General features: G+C 41.4%; 1 protein-coding gene across 1 annotated transcript; it reads right to left on the bottom strand.

The window, feature by feature from the left end:
• Window positions 1-1,975: 1,975 nt before the first annotated feature.
• Window positions 1,976-18,256, bottom strand: C15H16orf72 (chromosome 15 C16orf72 homolog). Its single transcript, XM_032197332.1, has 4 exons — window positions 17,815-18,256; window positions 16,894-16,974; window positions 12,667-12,942; window positions 1,976-5,341 (listed from the first exon to the last, which is right to left on the bottom strand). The coding sequence occupies exons 1-4, from the start codon at window positions 18,032-18,034 to the stop codon at window positions 5,097-5,099; spliced, it is 822 nt and encodes a 273-aa protein (XP_032053223.1). The 5' UTR covers window positions 18,035-18,256; the 3' UTR covers window positions 1,976-5,096.
• Between the last annotated feature and the right edge of the window lie 271 nt (window positions 18,257-18,527).

Below are 18,527 nucleotides of genomic sequence, written 5' to 3'. Positions count from 1 at the left end.
AGATAAAGAACAAACCTAGTACGTTCTCCCAGTATTAATCCTACTCTTATATACTGTATTTCAGGTAAGTCAGGTAAGACAAAGAATTCACTTAAAAAGAGAAAGCTTGGTTCAAATAGTTATCAACATAAGAAGGAATGTATTGAAAGCAACAAATGTTGACCTTTAAACTTTTCAAAATTGATCGTGTTCTGTGAGCCCATGCTAAGCATGACTGTGGTTAGGAGCTAGAAATGACCCTGTCAAAACCCCAGTAAAAGCTTTAAGAGATTTAATGCATCTACCTTAAATATAAATATCTTGTATCATCTGCTTTGATGCTTTATGAAAAGGACACTATATGTAAGATACAGGAACAACTCCCATAGCTTAGTGATTTGAACTGGAAGAACACCACCAGCTGCTGACAGACACAACACTTATACCATAATGATACAAAGACAGCCCCCAGTCTTGTTCTTTTTGTGCATGATTTACTACCCCCGCTCATACTGCATTCAGAACCAACTTCACCTTTTCCACCTTCACATTAGAAGTAAAGGTTGATACAAGAACAGTGAAATATTACAAAACATGATTAAAAACTGCCTTAGCTACAACCAATTAACCAGTACTCCCCTTACTACAAACTAGCATATGCCCAAGTGCCAGAGCCAGCTCCAACAAGGCCATATTCTTGTGCATTCCCTCACCACAACCCCCATCTTGGACAATTAAATGCAGCCTCTGTGCATGAGTCCCAGTGTTCCAACACCCACCCAAGATACTGCTGCATGAACTACAAAAGCAACATCACTGGTCAGAACAGTTATAGAAAATGGTGAAATATACTTCCCCGCTCAAAAGCATTCATTCTCCAAGCTTCTTTTATAACAGACCTTGGTGATTCTTCCATGCCTTGGTGATGCTTCCATGCTACACAGAAACAAGTACACTTTGTTTATTCACTACTTTTATTGTGAGCTTGAGACAGATTTTTCTTTTGAGATTGTCTGAAAGGGGCCCAACACGAGACAGCAGAAAGCATCAGGGTCACTACAGAGCCACTTCTTTGTGAGCTGTCAAGGAGTTCAACAGCCTCCCACTATCCACAGCTTGACCCTTCCATTGTAAGGAGTTATAATGCACACAGGGAGAATCAAAGACAGGTGTTAAAATAGTTACTAACAAGTGCCAGCACATTCCCCATTACCTTCAATAATGAGAGGACCTGGAAGGAGAAAGTCACAGGGCCTTGTGGCTTCCCCAGATAACCACATCAGCCCCACCTGGTGCAATGAATTCAGTGAGACAAGGCAGGTGTACATTCCCTAATGCTGCCAAAAAAGTTACCATCAAATTACTAGCTCTAGGCTAACATTGGCAAGACTTATCAGTACTCACTTCAAAATAGTTTTAGGTCACCCCTAGAACATTTTAAGTTGGAAAATATTAACATTTTTAAATTGAAGTTCCTGTAAAATAAAGCTTCCCTTAAAAAACAAATTCAAAGGCCTGCTAGTAAAATAAGTGGAAAAACATTTACAGGTTTAGGGACTGCCACATGAAGAAAAAGCTACACATACATCCAAAAAGCCCTCTGGCTAGAGAAAAGCTATACTACAAAAATTAACATTACAAATTTCTAAGAAAGTTGAACATTTTTCCTAGATGTGTGACATGGGAACTCCACAAAATTCCTTGTGCAAATGCAAAGAGAACATCCCAATTAAGACTCTGGAGTTTGTAAGTAGAGCCTGTAAAAGAGCAGCTTGTGATCCAAGAGGCAACAGAAAGCCTAAGCATAACTAGTTTCAGCATAACTAGTTTTAAACAGCTACCACCATCAAAATACATTCTTAAAGAACAATTCTACTCTGCAGAAACAAGCCTGACTCATTCTAATCTTCTGGTGTGGGTTTTAATCTTCTAGTTTGGGGTTTTCCAATGGACTATGTTACTCAATAACTACAAGCAGCCTTAACATTTGTATTTATTTTTTTATTAGGTTTATTATGACTTAGTTTCTATTACTCCAGCTGGGTAAACCACATTTGAGTAAGTTTAACTGCAGGACTTCAGTTTCAGCCAAAATCATTTTTGCATTACTTTATTGTAATATAGCTTTAAATTTAACATTTAAAACTTACTTCATTAATAAGCAAGCCAAGCTCAGTAGCTTCAGTGCAGGATGTACTGTATGTAACTTGCCGCACATTCATGTTAGATTTGATGTACATGGAGAAGAGACCGGTCAACTATACGATTCATAGGAGAAAGCAAAGTACGCACCTTTTTTTAATAATCAAAAACAGTTCTCAAATCAGTGTTTCTTACATAAAGTCAACTTGTTTCTGGCTCCAGGAGCTACAGTTTGGGTAACAGCAAAATGCTATTTTTCCACATCAATTTTCTACACTAGCACAGGAAATCTTCAAAGCAATAAGTACTGGGCTTTAACTTTTGTCATCTTGAGACAATCTGTCCTCCCTGTGTTTATCAGGTAAATACATGCATTTTTGATCATTGTGGCAGAGGTTAACAGAGCAAATAATGGGGACTAAAATGGGAAAACAAACAAGTTGCCAAATACTTTAAGGTACAGCTTTAAAGTACAAGCAAAACTATTACTGCAACTAGTTTAATGTTTTCTCTCAAAAATGGCACAAACCAAATAAAAATACAGATAAATTTTGTTTTAAGTGGTGCTAGGCTGAAATAATGCTTCAGAATATTAATAGGATTTAACTGCAAGAAAGAAATAATTGAAAAGGCTCTGTCTATTTGGGCTAGACCAGAAGCACTGCTGTATTTTAGTTCATGTATGCAGAACTCTGACACCACTATGTTACCTTTACTATATGTAATAGTAAAGTGTTAGAAGCTGCAGAGCATAAGCATCTTAATTGTACAAGCCAGGTAATGAACAAACAGAATAGATGAAGAACAGTTTCCACATGTGTCCTCTATGTTCACAATTCCAACCTGTGATTCTCCTTTTGGGACAAAAATCCTTCTCTCAGCCAAATAAATACTAACATTTAGATACTATCTTATTTCAAAGTCCCAGTTGAAAATGTAGCCTCCAGATGAATACTAGTTTTATGCAGTATTAATATTTTACATAAAGTCTTATGAATCGTAGTTATTAGCAGTAACTGAAAGTAATGTATACTGAGTCTTCAGGTGATGTGCAAGTTCAGCTATGTAACACAGGTAGGGAGTTTTGAACAGTTTTTACTATCTTGCTTTGGAAAGATCTTATATTTGCCCCATAAACTACAGAAGCTCTAGCTATAATATTGTGCAACTCTGTGCAACTGTTGACACCTTTGAGAGCTCTTCAATGTAAAGAAATTTGATGGAAGCACCACAAAGCAAGGAAATCTTGCTCTTAAAGAGCCTTGAATTCTGAGAATTTTAAATGCATCATTGCTGTCCTGCCTTGACTACAGAACACCAATGAAGGGACATCAGGGTAAAAAGGAACAAGACTACAGTTAAGTCTGCCTCAAATAACAGGGAAGATAATACGAAAAAGATCTGAGTGTACAAGAACATAAGTCTTGAAGAGCTGTATATTAGAACTCAAGGTGCCTTAACTTAGCTAGAACACCAGAATTTAGTATTGTGGATCTAGCATAGCTAGATTTCATGTAAGAGAAACCAGCATATGCTTCCAGTTAGGCATGCATACCACCTCACTAATACCCCTTTCCCAACTTGCAGGTTTGGATCTCTTCATTGTTCTATTCCTCCTGTATTATCCCCTCCTTTGGCAGAAATTCAATCTCCACCCAAAAGGAAATACTTCTTGTAGCTACATAGAAGTTCTTTGACATATCCTTCCCCATTCAGAAACTGATTTGCAGATCAATCTCGATCTTTATTTCAATTGTAGATTATGCTTAAGTTATGGCAGCCAGAGTTTGATCCTATGAATGTAAGCTCAACACGAAAAGAAAGCCATTTATCCTTTTTAATTCAGCCTTACAGCATGTTTATCCAGATCTTTAATTAACTTCCAGTTTTAAATTATTTTCTTAGCACTTTAGAGAACCTGTGTGCATCTCCCAAGGGAAATAGCATCACACAGACCCTTAAGTTAGTCCCAAGTTTCCACATGACCATAAGTCTTACTTGTTAAGATAACACCCCTTTTCCAACTACTCCCCTGCACTCCCTCTCCTCCCACCCCTCCCCAGCAATGGGCAATTACTTCACAAGAAATGTAAAATGGGATATGGGTGTACACAAAACCTACCCTCCACTAATACTGAACAGAAAAGCCTATTTTCCAATTACAGGACATCTTCCTCTAAATTTAGGTCAGCACTGGTGCAGTCTGCACTGTGTATTACCACCACAAGGATAATACCAATAAGTACATATATTTTCCTCAAACTGAAGTTTTAAAAGCCTATGAAGTTAATTGGGGAAGTTTAATATTGCTACTTCAGAGCACTAAAACACACAAAGTGAATCCAATAAAGATCCTTGTATTGATTCAATATTAAGTATTAATTGCATGACCATCATAGCACCTCTTTACATTATCACACGATCACCAGAATTATCAACTGCTTTTAAAACTAATAAGGGTACAGTCCAATATTTAACTTGCACACTGTTACTATAGAGAAACTAGGTGCATGGTACAGTGCTGCAAAAATGGAAGCCTGCAGTTTTGACAAAGATGCCAAGTCATGTTGTAGACAATTTCAGTCAAACTGGCAATACTGTTTAAGCAAATACTCAACACAGCAGGAAATAAAGGACAAAAAAAAGCATTCTATAACCAAATAAACATCTGAAATTTCCTTTCCCTTTAAGAATACAAGTAAGGTCACTTTTAGCCTTGGAACGGATACATGTTCACCTATGATGATCTTGCTAACTACTACACAATATCTGATGTCCTCTGCTAAGAATATAGTTTAAGAAAGCCGCAGTAACAAGAGGCATCTAATGTAATATCTAAAACTTCTTATGGCAATTATTGAATTCATTTGTCTTTAACAGTGAATATGGGAAGATGGCCTCATGTTTCCTTTTCAATAGTACTCTGAGGATCAAGTGGCTTTCAAGCAGCATGGTGGGTTTGAAATTTTTGCAGTTTAGATCATTCTGTTGCGTTTATGAGTTGGTGAGTCTGTAATGACATCGCCACACTGGGCTGAGGTACGCTTTCTAGTTCCACCATTGTCCAAGTGGAGTGCCATTTCTTCTGATATGAAAGTGTTCAAATCAACATCATGGAGTCCATTTCTCCTTCGACTAGCATTGGAGCCACTGCTCACGTGAGTAGGAGAGCCTGGGGTACTTGAGCGAACACTTATACTAGCCATTGCACCACTAAGACCTAGGGGGAAAAACAGAAAGAGCATTTAGGTCAAACAGTAAAGAAAGTTCACTTCTGTGTAGAAGGGATGATACTGAGTTAACTTAGTGATATATTACAGGCACTTCATTCTGTTTGTACCACACCTACTTATTTGAAGTCTAGTCCACCTTCCCAGCATTTAGTGCATCTAGAAATCAGAAGAACCACTTTTTATATTTAGAGTGATCTTATACAGGAGGTTGTAACAGCACACTGCAATAAATGGTAGCTCCATAAGCAAGTGACATGCTATGCAGTGTGTACACACCACACAGAACAGGCTACTCCAATGTGAAGGCTTCAGCCTAAACCATTAGTTTCACAGAAGGAAAGTCTCCCTACTAGGGGTTTATTTATCAAGTCCCCTTAATTCTGAAGAAAACTGCAGTATGACATCAGATTATAGATACATTTGCACAGCAACTCATTTAAATAATGAAAAACTACTTTAGGGCTACCACTATTAGCCAACACATTAGTATTCAGAAGAGCATTTAATCAGCAAAGCAAAACCACATGTCAAACCCCCAAAATTTACTACTGGCAGTTCTGATCCAAAACAATGTCACAAGTAACCTGAACATAAAGCAAAGCAACAGCAGGGTGTTACTGTTTATTTTTCTTGTTTAAAGTAAATTTCTTGTAGATACATCATGCTGATTTAAACATCTCCTCAGTAACAACTTAGCTAGCAAGAACAGGACATTCCAAAACAGGGTCAGGACATGCAAGACTAATAGTCCTTCTCTACTTGAAATTCAGGCTATACTCTAAGCAAGAGCTTAGTATCTTCACTGTCCTAACTGCTTCATACCAATATTAAAGAGTACAAAAGTCTACTAGCCCTAGAAAACTATCACAGCAGGAATTGTGAGAATGACAGAACAAGATCTAGATCAGTAGACTTTCTAGCAGTGAGAACAAGTAAATTAAGTTCTCCAATAGGACTTCCTTATTAGTAACCCTGACTATCTTGAGCTCTTCGATGTCTTCACCAGTCACAAGCACCCTGTACCTTTGTCCAGCCATCACACACACTCTGATCTGTGTGCACTGCCACATCATATGCAGTCAGCTAGGCAGCCAGCAGCCACACAGGGACAAGTAAAGCCTAACCCAACCCTACCTATCAGCTGCCAATAGGTCAAACAACTGGCTTCAAAGGCTCCGTGAAGCTCAGCTGTAGAAGCTACCTTATACACAAGCTCTGCTTTGGGGTTAGGAGAAATTCAGTTACCTGGCAGAACAGTTGACAGAACAGTTTACATCCTGCATGTTTCTTGACCAGATGAACTACATTCCATGTAGGTATTAAAGTATTAGAAGTGTGCTCTGAAAGTCTGATATTCCTATTCTTTACTAGAGCTAGGCTGCATTGCAACAAATGCAGCACACAGCATACACATTCCCTCAGTCAGCATGTATTAAGTTAGATAATCTCCTCTGTTTCAGGTTTGGTCCCTGAATATCTCTGCCATTAAACAAACCAGTCAGAAACCTGACCACTTGTCAAGTTATGAAATAGCACCTAGACTGCTATCTACAGTACACAGTATCTCCTGACAAAGAGTTTAAGAAAAAAAAAAAACCACTAAATACCTCAGGTAGAAGATAAATTGCTTCCAAACCCAGCTGCAGTGACAGCAGGTGAATACACAAATCAGGATGGGGCAGGTCCACCCATTTCACTGTTGTACATTAATGCTGAATTAATAATTAAAGCTCATTCTTTCAGTATTACAGGATATACTGTGCATACTTCGAAGAAGCATGTTTTAAAGCCTGACTAGAATCCTGTAGTTATCTGCCATGTACAGTGGCAGAAAGTACTTGAAGAGCAGAAAGTTGGGTAGGTTACAAATCACTGCACAATTCAAAGACAGCAGTAAGTTTAATTTCAACTGATACAATATACCTTAAAGCATGAGTTCATCCCATGCATTTCAGTTGGAAAAAACTGACAGCACAGAGAGTGGATGTTCTGACATCATTTCAAAGCCTAGTTGATACTTTGTGAAAACTTCCCCACACTGATTCCAAATCAAACTGCTCTGAACACAGGTTCAGTACTGTTACTTCCACTGAGAATCACCAGCTTACACTACTTATATCAGTTATCTACTGTTGTTACATGCAGCTCTTAATTAAATGGTCATTGTGTTCTTTTAAAAATCACAAGTGTATTCTAAATAAAACAAAAAACTGTCCTGTGAGCTATGAACATGTTTTTAGGCACCCAAGAGCTGTTTTTAAATAGAGCTTTATCAAGTAAGGAGCATTTTTAAACAATAGATACAAATTTAGAATTAAAATACATATCCAATATGCTGCAACACATTCTAAAACACACAGGGTTTGCAAGCAATGCCTCAAGCAGGCATTTATTCTTCAATATTTACATAATACTGAACCAATGCAAATTTAAATTCAATACCACCCTCTAGGAAACTATTTGGAAGGTAAAAACTTCAATCAAACCTGGTGCCAAAGGCAGAAGAGTCATTTTGATTTAGTTTCTACAGAGATCAGAACTTGAGGACATTATATCATACTTCTATTACTGTTTAATTTTGCATCTGGTACCAACATTTAGTAATACTGATGTAATAAGCAAGTCTTTACATAGTACACTAAAATTGTTACTCTGTGAGTCTGTTGTCTCAGTTACTAGCAGTTACTGTATTACATAGCATTACAAATGCATTACAGTTTAAGACCAAGCAATCAAACTAATATGGGAAAGTCAAAGAAAATTCAAGGCATGTACTGAAACCTCAAGTTGCCATTTCATGGAAGCAGTGTCTTCAAAGACACTCAGCAATGCAACTGAAGAGACGTGGTTCTTGTTGACAGAGCACCTTTTTGAAGCAATGATCCACAGTTCATTTCTTCTAGTAAAGAAGTGGTCATGTAAAAAGAATCTCAAAACCCATTTATTGTGAATTATTCTGAGATAAAGTTTTCAATGTATTTCAACACATCTACCAAAGCATTTAAACATTTAAAGCAGTAAAGGAGGCAGTAATATAGATATACTAAGAAAGATTACATGATTGTTAGCAACACCATTTCACAGCCTCAAACTTCTATACTGTGATTAACAGGACCTAATCACAGGCACATTAGTTTTTATCTACACAACAGGACAGATTCAAATAGCTACTAAGGCTTTAGTTCTTTCCTTACCCCATACTTACCTCTGAAGTCTCTCACTTCCTACATTAGAAATCTTCTTCACCACAGACACTTAAGAAACATGTATTTCTCTCCTTTTTAAAACTTACAGAACTGCATGCCATATCCAAAATACTTTACACTACTACTTACATTCTTATTCCTGCTCTTCCTTTTTTCACAAAAACCTACTTGCATCTGAAAAATGCATCTAGATCATTTTATAACACTACTAGGAAAAGTAGGAATATGGCTCACACCATCACACTGCTTAGAACTTCTCATTTCCAGTCATAGTATATATTAGCACTGACTTAACTGAAGCTTTATGAACTGCAAGCTGAAGTTTTACCTGCACTATATACATGTATATCCACAATAAGTTACTTCAGGTCACTACAAAAGGATCATATCCTGATTAACTACTGCTCAGCAGAGCAGTATTAACTACTGTTTTCCAGATGTTTTAATCAGCAAGTATCAAAAGGAACATCCACATTAAGTTCACCTAAAGCAGGAATTAACCCAAGATACATACAGATCAATACATAGATCCTTCTCACCCTTCTATGCTGTACTTCTACATAACTGCTCATAGACCAACTTTCAGCAGCACATCATACAATCCTGTGACAGGCATATACAGAACCTTCATGCCAATTTAAACCCTAGGAAACTAACCTGTACTGTCCTCCCATTTCAACTTCCACCAGCTGTTTCTTCACCACTTTTTTTTTTAAACTAAAGACACTCTATATCGCAATTTAATATTTCAAGACAAGGTAAGACCTAATGGAAGTTTAGGGTTTTAAAGGAACCAAGCCACACACATACACATAATAACATAAGGGTTTGCCCCACCTGTTGGGGACTGAATTAGTGAAATACATCAACATTAAAGCTAAAAAGCAAAAGCAGTAACACTCCCTCAACTGTGCTGCTGACCCCATTGCATCATTTTTAGTATTAAGTACACTGCTTTTCAATATTGCCTTCCTAGGCTTGCTTCACGTCTTGCTGAAGTTATAGCACTTTCTCCCATTATGCTGAAAGACTAGTTTGTAGAGCATGGATAACATCCCAGATTAAAAATCAAATATCATTTACAAGCAGTATGTGGAGAACCACCAGCACATAACATGCAGTCCTGCAGACAAACATAGCATGTTAGCTATATCAAGACAGGAAGTAACCAGGCACATGTCAACTTTGGGGAATTTTACTATTGTCAGCTCAATTTGATGTAATCTTTATTTGAAAGTCTTCTTTTACAGAACTGGGATACATTAATACACATTCAGGAAGTACATAAAAATGCATCTACATCTATGCTAACTGCAAGAATGATTTAGGGTTAGGTGGATGTTAAAACTCAACTTTGAAGAGCTGAACAAAAATATTTTTCATTATCACATCTAAAAGAGTTGATTGACATTAGATGCAGCTCTTCAAGTTTCAGAAACATCCACTTGGACCTTTGGGTAAGAGATCATACATTACCTTGAGCTAACTGCTCAATGTTTAAGATCTGAAAAGTTAGTCTTTAATAATGAGTTTCTAGCCATACTTGATTTCAAGGGTACCCTCCAGTACAACAATAATGGAAGGCTAACATTTCTACTTGCCAGAGTAGACTCAATATTAGTTCATTCCAAAAAACTCATCCTACAGTACCCGTAAGTTACACTACAGGATTTCAGTAACAGGTCCATTACTGATATAACTACACTGTGAAGAGATAGATCACATACTATAAAAGCTTTTTCCAAGTGTAGCTTGCCTTAACATTGTTTTTAGCTACTGTAAAGAGTCCTCCCCAAATATCACAAAATGAAGTTTGTTTTGAAATCCCTAGCTTTTGTCAAGAAAGCCATTAACCATCTTGCTAAGCTACAATATAGGCGAGATAAAACGAGGTTTAACACTGAGGAGGCAAGGTTAAAAATACAGGTTTAGAACACTTTCATGCACAGCTACAGCTTAAAGCTTCATAGCTTATTTTGTGCCTTAAATGCATGCTCATCTGTTTCATTAAACAAGACCATGCTTAAAACAGCAAATTTCAGTATCACCCCCAACTGTTTCAACCCATCCGTGCTACCAATAGAGGAAATACTCCACTTCCACAGGAAACCTATCAGCATAAAAAGCCACTTCTTTACACAGTAGCCAAAAACTCTGCTTAAAGCCTTAATCCTGAACACTTGCTAAGATTACTACTATCATCAAGTTTTCTCACAATGCTTAGAAGCAGATCACATTTAAACAGCCTGACAAAAATGCACATGCACAGCCCTACAAAGTACTTCAAATTATGAACACCTGCAGATCATTCACAGGTTTCAAAAATAGTTCTGAGAAAACCAATGATAAATAGGATAGTAGTTCAGGAGTAGTTTGGCCACTAGTTCCCTAAAGGACAGGAAGTAGATGTAGGAATGCTCATTGAAAGCAACAACCTAAAAACAATTATGGGGCCCAACACAAGCTTAGTCACTAAAGGAGTAGCATAAGTAGTAAGAAAGACCAGATATAAACTGATATTGGGGAAAAATTAATCCAGGTGACAGACATGTAATCTTGTCAACCACCTGATGGCAAATACACTTCCAGCCCCTACAATGCATTACAGGACAGAGAACTTCGCACAGTGCTCTTGAACATTATGTCTTTCATATTGCATTAACTACTCCTTCAGTTTTGTGACTTCCATGAAATACCTCTATCAAGCAGATGCTAAGAAACAAGGACCTGCTCTAAGGAACCTGTTCTGGCAGGGGGGTTGGACCCAATGATCTTTCAGGGTCCCTTCCAACCCCTTCAATTCTGTGATTGTGAAAATAACTATACTACCAGTGAAAACACAAGCTGACTGTGCTTGAGAGAACTATCTGCATTGATATGCATCTGCAGCAGTTGCCTTGATGAAATCAGCTTAACCTAGTGAATAAGCAGTACTGGTACACAATTCTCTAACCAGCCTCCAGTATGAGAAGGAAAACTGCCAAATACTACATGACTAGGTGGCAGCAGCATGCTTCATTGAAATGGCAACAGAGCAGCAAACAATACCAGGCTGCTGGTATGAGGCTGTCACCTAGACAGTAACAGTGTCTGGCTTATGTATCTTGAAAAACTGCCACAGAGCAGAAGCAAAGACTGCATTTTCAGGAATCCACTAATCTAGTTAACTCATTAATTCTATTCCCACTGAGGATTATACAGTACAGATTGTTTATTCTTCCAGAGTTATTTCTAGAGTTTCATCTAGAAGTCTTCATGAATGTTCTAACTACTGACACTTCAAGCTATCTGCTACCCTTCAGCATTTTTTAGAAGACAAAATACATAGGTGAACTGCTTCTTTTCACCTTAAATACATTTTATGACTTGCAAGGAAGAAGTTCAATGCAGAACTAGCTACTGAACATCCTTACCTTAGAAAAATCTACACCACCACCATTGCTGATGACAGCAAGGAAGCTCAGTGTCTTCAGAATTCTCACATACTAAGACAGGGAACTAGAACTGAGTTCTGAACAGGACTCTTGCAGTGAGGTGAGCCTACAACACCCCTTTCCAGTGTACTTCTTGAAGCAGAAAACCACTGTATTAACTTGTGCAGAACAAAAAGAGGACACTAGAGTGAGTTAAGGTTCCCCAAAGACAAAATTCCAGACATTGGATTACCTCCCCTACCCTGCACAGATCTGTTAGCTACTTGCAACTAGCCAAAACTTAATATTTAACTAGTTGCTAGCATAGTATTATAATTTTCCAAGAATTCTGTTTACTTTAGCATTGGTACAAATGCCAAGTCTCTTTGTGCTTCAGAAATGCTACCAGAAGTTGATACTTAGTTCTATAGCTCTGAACTCTGTTAGGATCCAAAGTGTATTTTTATACAGTACCTTTTCCTTACTCAAAATGTGACAATGCAACTTTTTAGTTACTAACAAGCTTTATACATGCAGAACTGCTCTTAGAGAATTAGGTAAATACCTTCAGCTGGAACACGGGTACATGACATTAGGACACCTACAGTGACCAAGTGCCAAAGCATAAGAGGAAGACACTTTAAGAATCCCCACCCAATTTTAACCAAGTAGTATTGAAAAAATTACTGTTACCATGCAGAGCTATGGCTTCACGGAAGGGTTGCAAATCAGTCTCTACAGATGAGCTAGTTTCTGTGGAAGTAGCTCGGTTAGGGGATACTACAGTCAGTCTTGGGGGAGCTCTAGAATTTCTTGGAGGAGGAACTTTTCCACATAGGAAGCTGATCAAGTCTTCTCTACGAATAGTTCTTCTGCGTTTTTTAACCCACGCTAACACATCCTTATTCCGACGCTGATAGCCAATCTGAATTCCTACATCAAAGCTTCGCTGATGGGCATCCACACTCTCTGCAAGAAGACAGAAAAGTATTCTTAGTACATGTTACAGGTGAAACACACAGCATGGTACATCACCAATATGGCTTCCTGTCAACCATAAGCATTAAGCATTTCTTCTACCTGTCATTATGGAATGATGCATATTAAACCAAAACAGAACACTAACAGGAGTTCCACTTCCCATCCAATGTTACAAGTCAGAAAGTTAACAACCCAAACACCACAGAAATAGCACATTTGCTATACTACATGTCAACAGTACAGCACTATTTAGTAAATCATACTGTATGAACATTATGATCAGAGGTGGTCAGTCTGAAACAGGTACTTAACAGACAAGTATTGGCTTAAGGAGCAGCTGCATGTTTTGACTGCGTTCTTGAAGGAAATCAGCACAGTTAGAAAAACCCACATAAAGGAATAACATTTTCTCAATTCCAACAGAAGGAATTTTCAATTTCTTTAGAGTCCCTCTAATTTAAGATCTCTGCAGAAACAATTTGCAGGAGACCATAGTTTTTGAAAAAATAAAGCAGTATCCCCAATGACTTTCCATTAGGCAGCAACATTCACAAAGGAAGCCTCAAGTTTTCTTTCCCTATTTAGGGCCCATTAAAAGTTTAATACACAGAAGCTTGAAGTGTGCTGCTTGTAATTAAACCTGCTACAAAAAGCAATTGAATTCCCCATTCATGTTAATGGTCATCTGTGTACAAAAGTACATTTCACCTCTAAAAGGCACTCCTAAATTATTTGCATTGCTTTCAAACTTCAGTAAGTACATTTCTGGCTACTAGTTTAATAACAAGAAAATTTCACAGAAAAGTAAGAGGTGGGACAAGCCGTATTTCTCTACTCAGAAATGCCTATCTTGAGATAGATTCAGAGCTTTGCCAGCAACCCTTTCAATTTTGTAGAAGCTGCCACCATGTTAGCTCTTACTCCATTAAAAGCAAAATAGTATCCATTCCAATTCCACTTATTCTATTTCCACATTTTTTTAACCTGGCAAGGCTAATTAAAACTGCTTTTTGTATTCTTGCATTACTAATGAAGTCTAATGTAATACTGTTCTGGGCAGCCAGCTTTTAAGAAATTTAAGAACAGCTGTTCAAGACATTGGTTTACAGGCAAACTGACATATACATCTAACCTAGTTCTCACATACAAAAATCAAGAATAATCACTTAAAATGTTTAAGAATGGCATTTAAGTCACCAGTGCACAACCCCCAGAAGAGACCACTAAAACCAACACTACCAAATGCTCTCCAAACAGAATACAACTTACCAGCAGAAACATCTCAAACTAATCATACTTTAAAAGCCGCAAGGCTTTACTGTAAGCTGTACAGGTACCCTGAGAACATTAACACATTACTTCCATGCACTCTTTATTGAGTATTTTTCCCTATGCTGCTTTGTAACCAAAGGACTAGAAGACTTACAATTGCTAATTCCTGTCAAAGCAATGGCAACATAACAGATCACTCCTCCAGCCATTTTATGCTCCACAGCATCTAAGACTCCAATGCACTAGTAAAAGCTAGTTTGGAAACTGGCAGCATTCATTTAATCCCTTCCTGAAATACCTTGAGAAAGTCCTAAGAAATAAAGAGCCCAACTTTACATCAACAACCTGCTCTTGTATACAAGAACACTTAACAAAGGGCTAACTAGAAATTGTTATGAGGTCAAACACTGACTACTGATGTAGCCTGGACAAATTTCAAGCATTGTTACCCTGGGAAAGATTAGACTTGCATTAAAAGCTATGGCTGCTTTGTTTACAAAGTTCAGATGGCAAAATACACACACAGTCAAGCTGCCTACATTTTGCAATTATGAAGTACTACCACCACCAAAAATACAGCTTTTATTAATAAGGTAAACAACAGGCTCAGAAAGTCATTCTAATGACTAAAACTTTCTACAGTGCTCTGAAGTTCCAAGCCCTACCTTAGAAAACAAACCTTCACTTCTTCACTGCCACCTGGAAGAAAGTCTGTTGTCTTGTCTTTCAGTTAGGCCTTGATCACCAGCACCCATTCTGAGACTGGCAATCCAAGACCTGCACACTGTGGTATATTCAACTTTTAATCTATTTTAAAGAAAAAAAACACTGATATTCAAGATACCATGACATTCTCCTAACACGTTGTTCCTTGTGTTGCTACTGTAAAGCTTTGGATGCCTCAGTTAGCAAATCAGAAATCTGTTAATGGAGCAAGACAGTTTGCAATCCTTAGCCATACCAAGTAATTCTACAATGCTTTGTCAAAACTCTTCCAAATCAAATCTGAGTATGCGAGAAGCCACAGGATATTTATGAGCAGTTTATCACTAAAGGCAAATTCACTTTAAGAAACTCCAACTTATGGGGTATGACATTGGTCATAGATGGTTCTAGGCATGTTCTCAAATATCTCCACTTAGGAGGTTAAGTGAAAATTTGAAGACAGACTGTAGTATTACTTCAGCACTGAGACCATTCTAAGGAAAGACTTCCAGAGCTACTTTTTGAAGTATTAAGTCATACCTGGCTGAAGACTGCTTCCTACTTAAATTCTAGTTTCCCTAATACTTGACAAACCACTCATTCATCTGTTAATCACATTATTGCAGGGAAAGATAGGCCTCATTTTGCCTATAACAAAAGTAATCAACTGATTTCAGCAAAAATAAGCAGCCTTAAACTTCGTAGCAAGGATGCTGTAAAGGCCAACACATTTTGTGAAACAGACAAATATCCACTGCTACTCCAGCTGCATGCTCACATGACTGGTGTCCCAGGCCATGTTTTGGTGACCAACTCTCTCAGGCCAACTTTGTGCTGTTAACTAATGCCCCTTTATACGACCTATCACACATATACAATATTCACATGCACTTTTTGCAGGAGAGTCAAGTCTCTATCGGTGAGGGTTATTTACCTTCATTTACTCTTTGCTTTAACCACATTTGTCAGAAACATGATAAGCTATCACAAACATTACTAAATTCAGTTGTTTAAAGCAATTCCCACAAACCAGGGAACTCAAGCAAAAAACTTGCAGGATATACAAGTATTACTGTACAAACCAAGGAAAAAACACCCCCAGAACTCAAAAAGTATGGAAAACTTCTATCAGAAAAACAAGTTTGGAACTTACTCTGTTTCTTCCCAGTAATGGAAGACAGTAATAATGGGATTCATATTGTGCCAATTCAAGCCTCTACTCCAACAAATTATTTCTGCACAATCTTTTGACCAAATTAGAAGCCACTGACTGATTCTTCTGCAGCAAAGAATTCTTATGTCAACCCAAAGAACATCAGAGTTCAGAAGCAGGCCTTGATCAACAGAAGCATAGTCAAACAGCACAAAAGCACAGCCACGTACAAAGTGCATTCTTATCAAAGCTCTGGCTAACATTGCTTTCTTATAGACACCCTAGACACAGTCATTACATGATTCAGGTGCTTAAAATAAACCAGGAGGCTTATTTAGGAAGCCTCACTGTCACAAGAACAAGTTTTATTTTCGCCACAAAGCAACTATGCAGGACTCTGCAAATACTAAACCTAACTTATACTTCACAGATATGCATTTATCATACTGATATCCCAACATTTAATACACCATGAAATACACAATATGCAGGAAATTTCAGTACTAAAGAAGCTATTGCACTCTCCCCTTGAATTCACAAGGCAGATTAGTAGCACCCACTTTCAAGGGTCTCAGAATAAAACAGCTTTTAAGTTGTTAATCACTAGCATCAGGCAACAGAAAAGATTCAACTACTGTCAGCTAAAGTGGCCCTGGGAAAACTTGCAAGATTCAGGAAGCAGTCTCGGGTTAGATTTTATCAGCATGAATAAGAGACATTAACAGTCCCTATTTATGAGTAAGCCGAGGCAGGAGGCCGAGTGGGACTCGGCAAGGAGGGCTGCCAGGGCAGTGGGAGCAGCCCCTTACCTTTGTAGAGGTTGGTGACCGCAGTGGCTGCATTCTGGAAGGGGACCCAGAGGGAGAGCCCCGGCTGCTGGCACACCCGGTCTGCAGGGAAGGAAGGACACACGCTGTTTATTTTGGAGTCACTAACTCCGAACGGCCATGTTAGGTTTCGCCATTTTGTTCCACCTTCCAAAGGCAACTCGGGAGCGGGGCCGGGAGGGACGGACCGGCTGCGGCCCCGACCGGGGCACCGGGCACGGCGGAGGCGGCGGCCGCAGCCCGACGGGGAAGCGCCGTGCCCTGCCCCCGCCCGCAGCCCCCGCCGCACAATGGGGCCGGCCCCTCACTTCGCCATTTTGTCGGAGCCTCTTCCCCGGGCTGGGCGGCAGGAGCCGCCGCGGGCAGGGCCGGCCTCCCCCCAACCCTCCCGCCCCCGCAGCTCCCCGGGCCCTCCGCGGGGCTCGCCCCCGCCGCCCGGCACCCTCCGGGCGCGGCCCCCCGCCGAGGCCGCCCTCCCCCGGAGCCGCCCCCGGGCGCCCCGTGGCCCTCTCCGGCCTCCCCCCGGGGCCGAGCCCCCGGCCGGGCCTCGGCAGCCGGCCCGGGCCCCTCCGCTGGGGGCCGCTACGGGCGCGGGCCGGGCAGCGGCGGCGGCTCGCCCCTCACGCCATTTTGTTTTCCCGGCTGCCTCTATGGACGGGCGCGGAGCCCCGGGCCGGAAGCCCGCTCCTCCCCCTGCCCAGGCCGCTGTCGCCGCCGCAGCCCCTTTGTGGCCCCGCTCCCGACCCCGGGGCCCCCCTCCCGGCCCGGCCCCGCACCGCCGGGCTCCCCCCTCCGCTGTGCGCGGCCCCCGCCCGGCCTCGCTCGGGGCCGGCGGCCCCCTCGTCCCCGGCCCTTCCCACCACCCCCAGCCCCCCCCGGCGGGCGCCCCCCGTCCCCGCTCACCCTTGTAGAGCTGCGCCACGGCGGTGGCCGAGTTCTGGAAGAGGTGCCAGAGCTTCTGCTGCTTGTGCTCGGGCTGCGCCGCCGCCTCGTCCTGCAGCTCCGGGGCCAGCGCCTCCTCCTGCTCGGCCTCGGCCAGGCACTGCCGCTCCCACTTGCTGAACCAGTGCTCGGGGCCGTGCTCCTGGATCTCCGCCTCGCCCTCCTCCTTCTTGTCCTCCATCCTCCGGCCGGCTCCGCGACCCCGCCGCGCAGGCCCGGCCCCGCCGGCCGGCCCCGCTCGCCTCTGCCTCTTCCTCCTCGCCCGGCCCGGCCCTACCTCACCCCCATGCTCCCGGGCGCGGCCCGGCCCGCTCCGTCAGTCGGCTGCGCACACACTGAGCGCCGGCGCCGCCCCGAGCACAGTAAAAGCCCGGCGGAGCCGCCCGGGAACGCGCCGCCGCCCAACGCCCGCCCCGCAGCACAACTGGCCGCTGTTGCCCCGGCACCTCCGGTTTGAACGGCAGCGCCCCGTTCCATTGGCTGTCCCGCACGCCCATCAACGCGCCGCGTCACGAGGGGCGGGGGCGGGCCGCGGATTGGTCATGGCGTCACAGACCCGTGCGCAGACGTCGCCGGCCGCCAGGCGCAGGCGCAGTGGGGCTCCCTTCCCGCCCCCTCCCCCCGGCCGTCGGCCCGGCCTTGCCCCTCCCGCTGGCGGCAGCCCTGAGGCGGCT

This window comes from Aythya fuligula, chromosome 15, assembly GCF_009819795.1.
Source record: "Aythya fuligula isolate bAytFul2 chromosome 15, bAytFul2.pri, whole genome shotgun sequence".
Lineage (NCBI taxonomy): Eukaryota > Metazoa > Chordata > Aves > Anseriformes > Anatidae > Aythya > Aythya fuligula.
The sequence above is the reverse complement of the archived record's forward strand: the minus strand, read 5'-3'. Positions and strand labels throughout refer to the sequence as shown.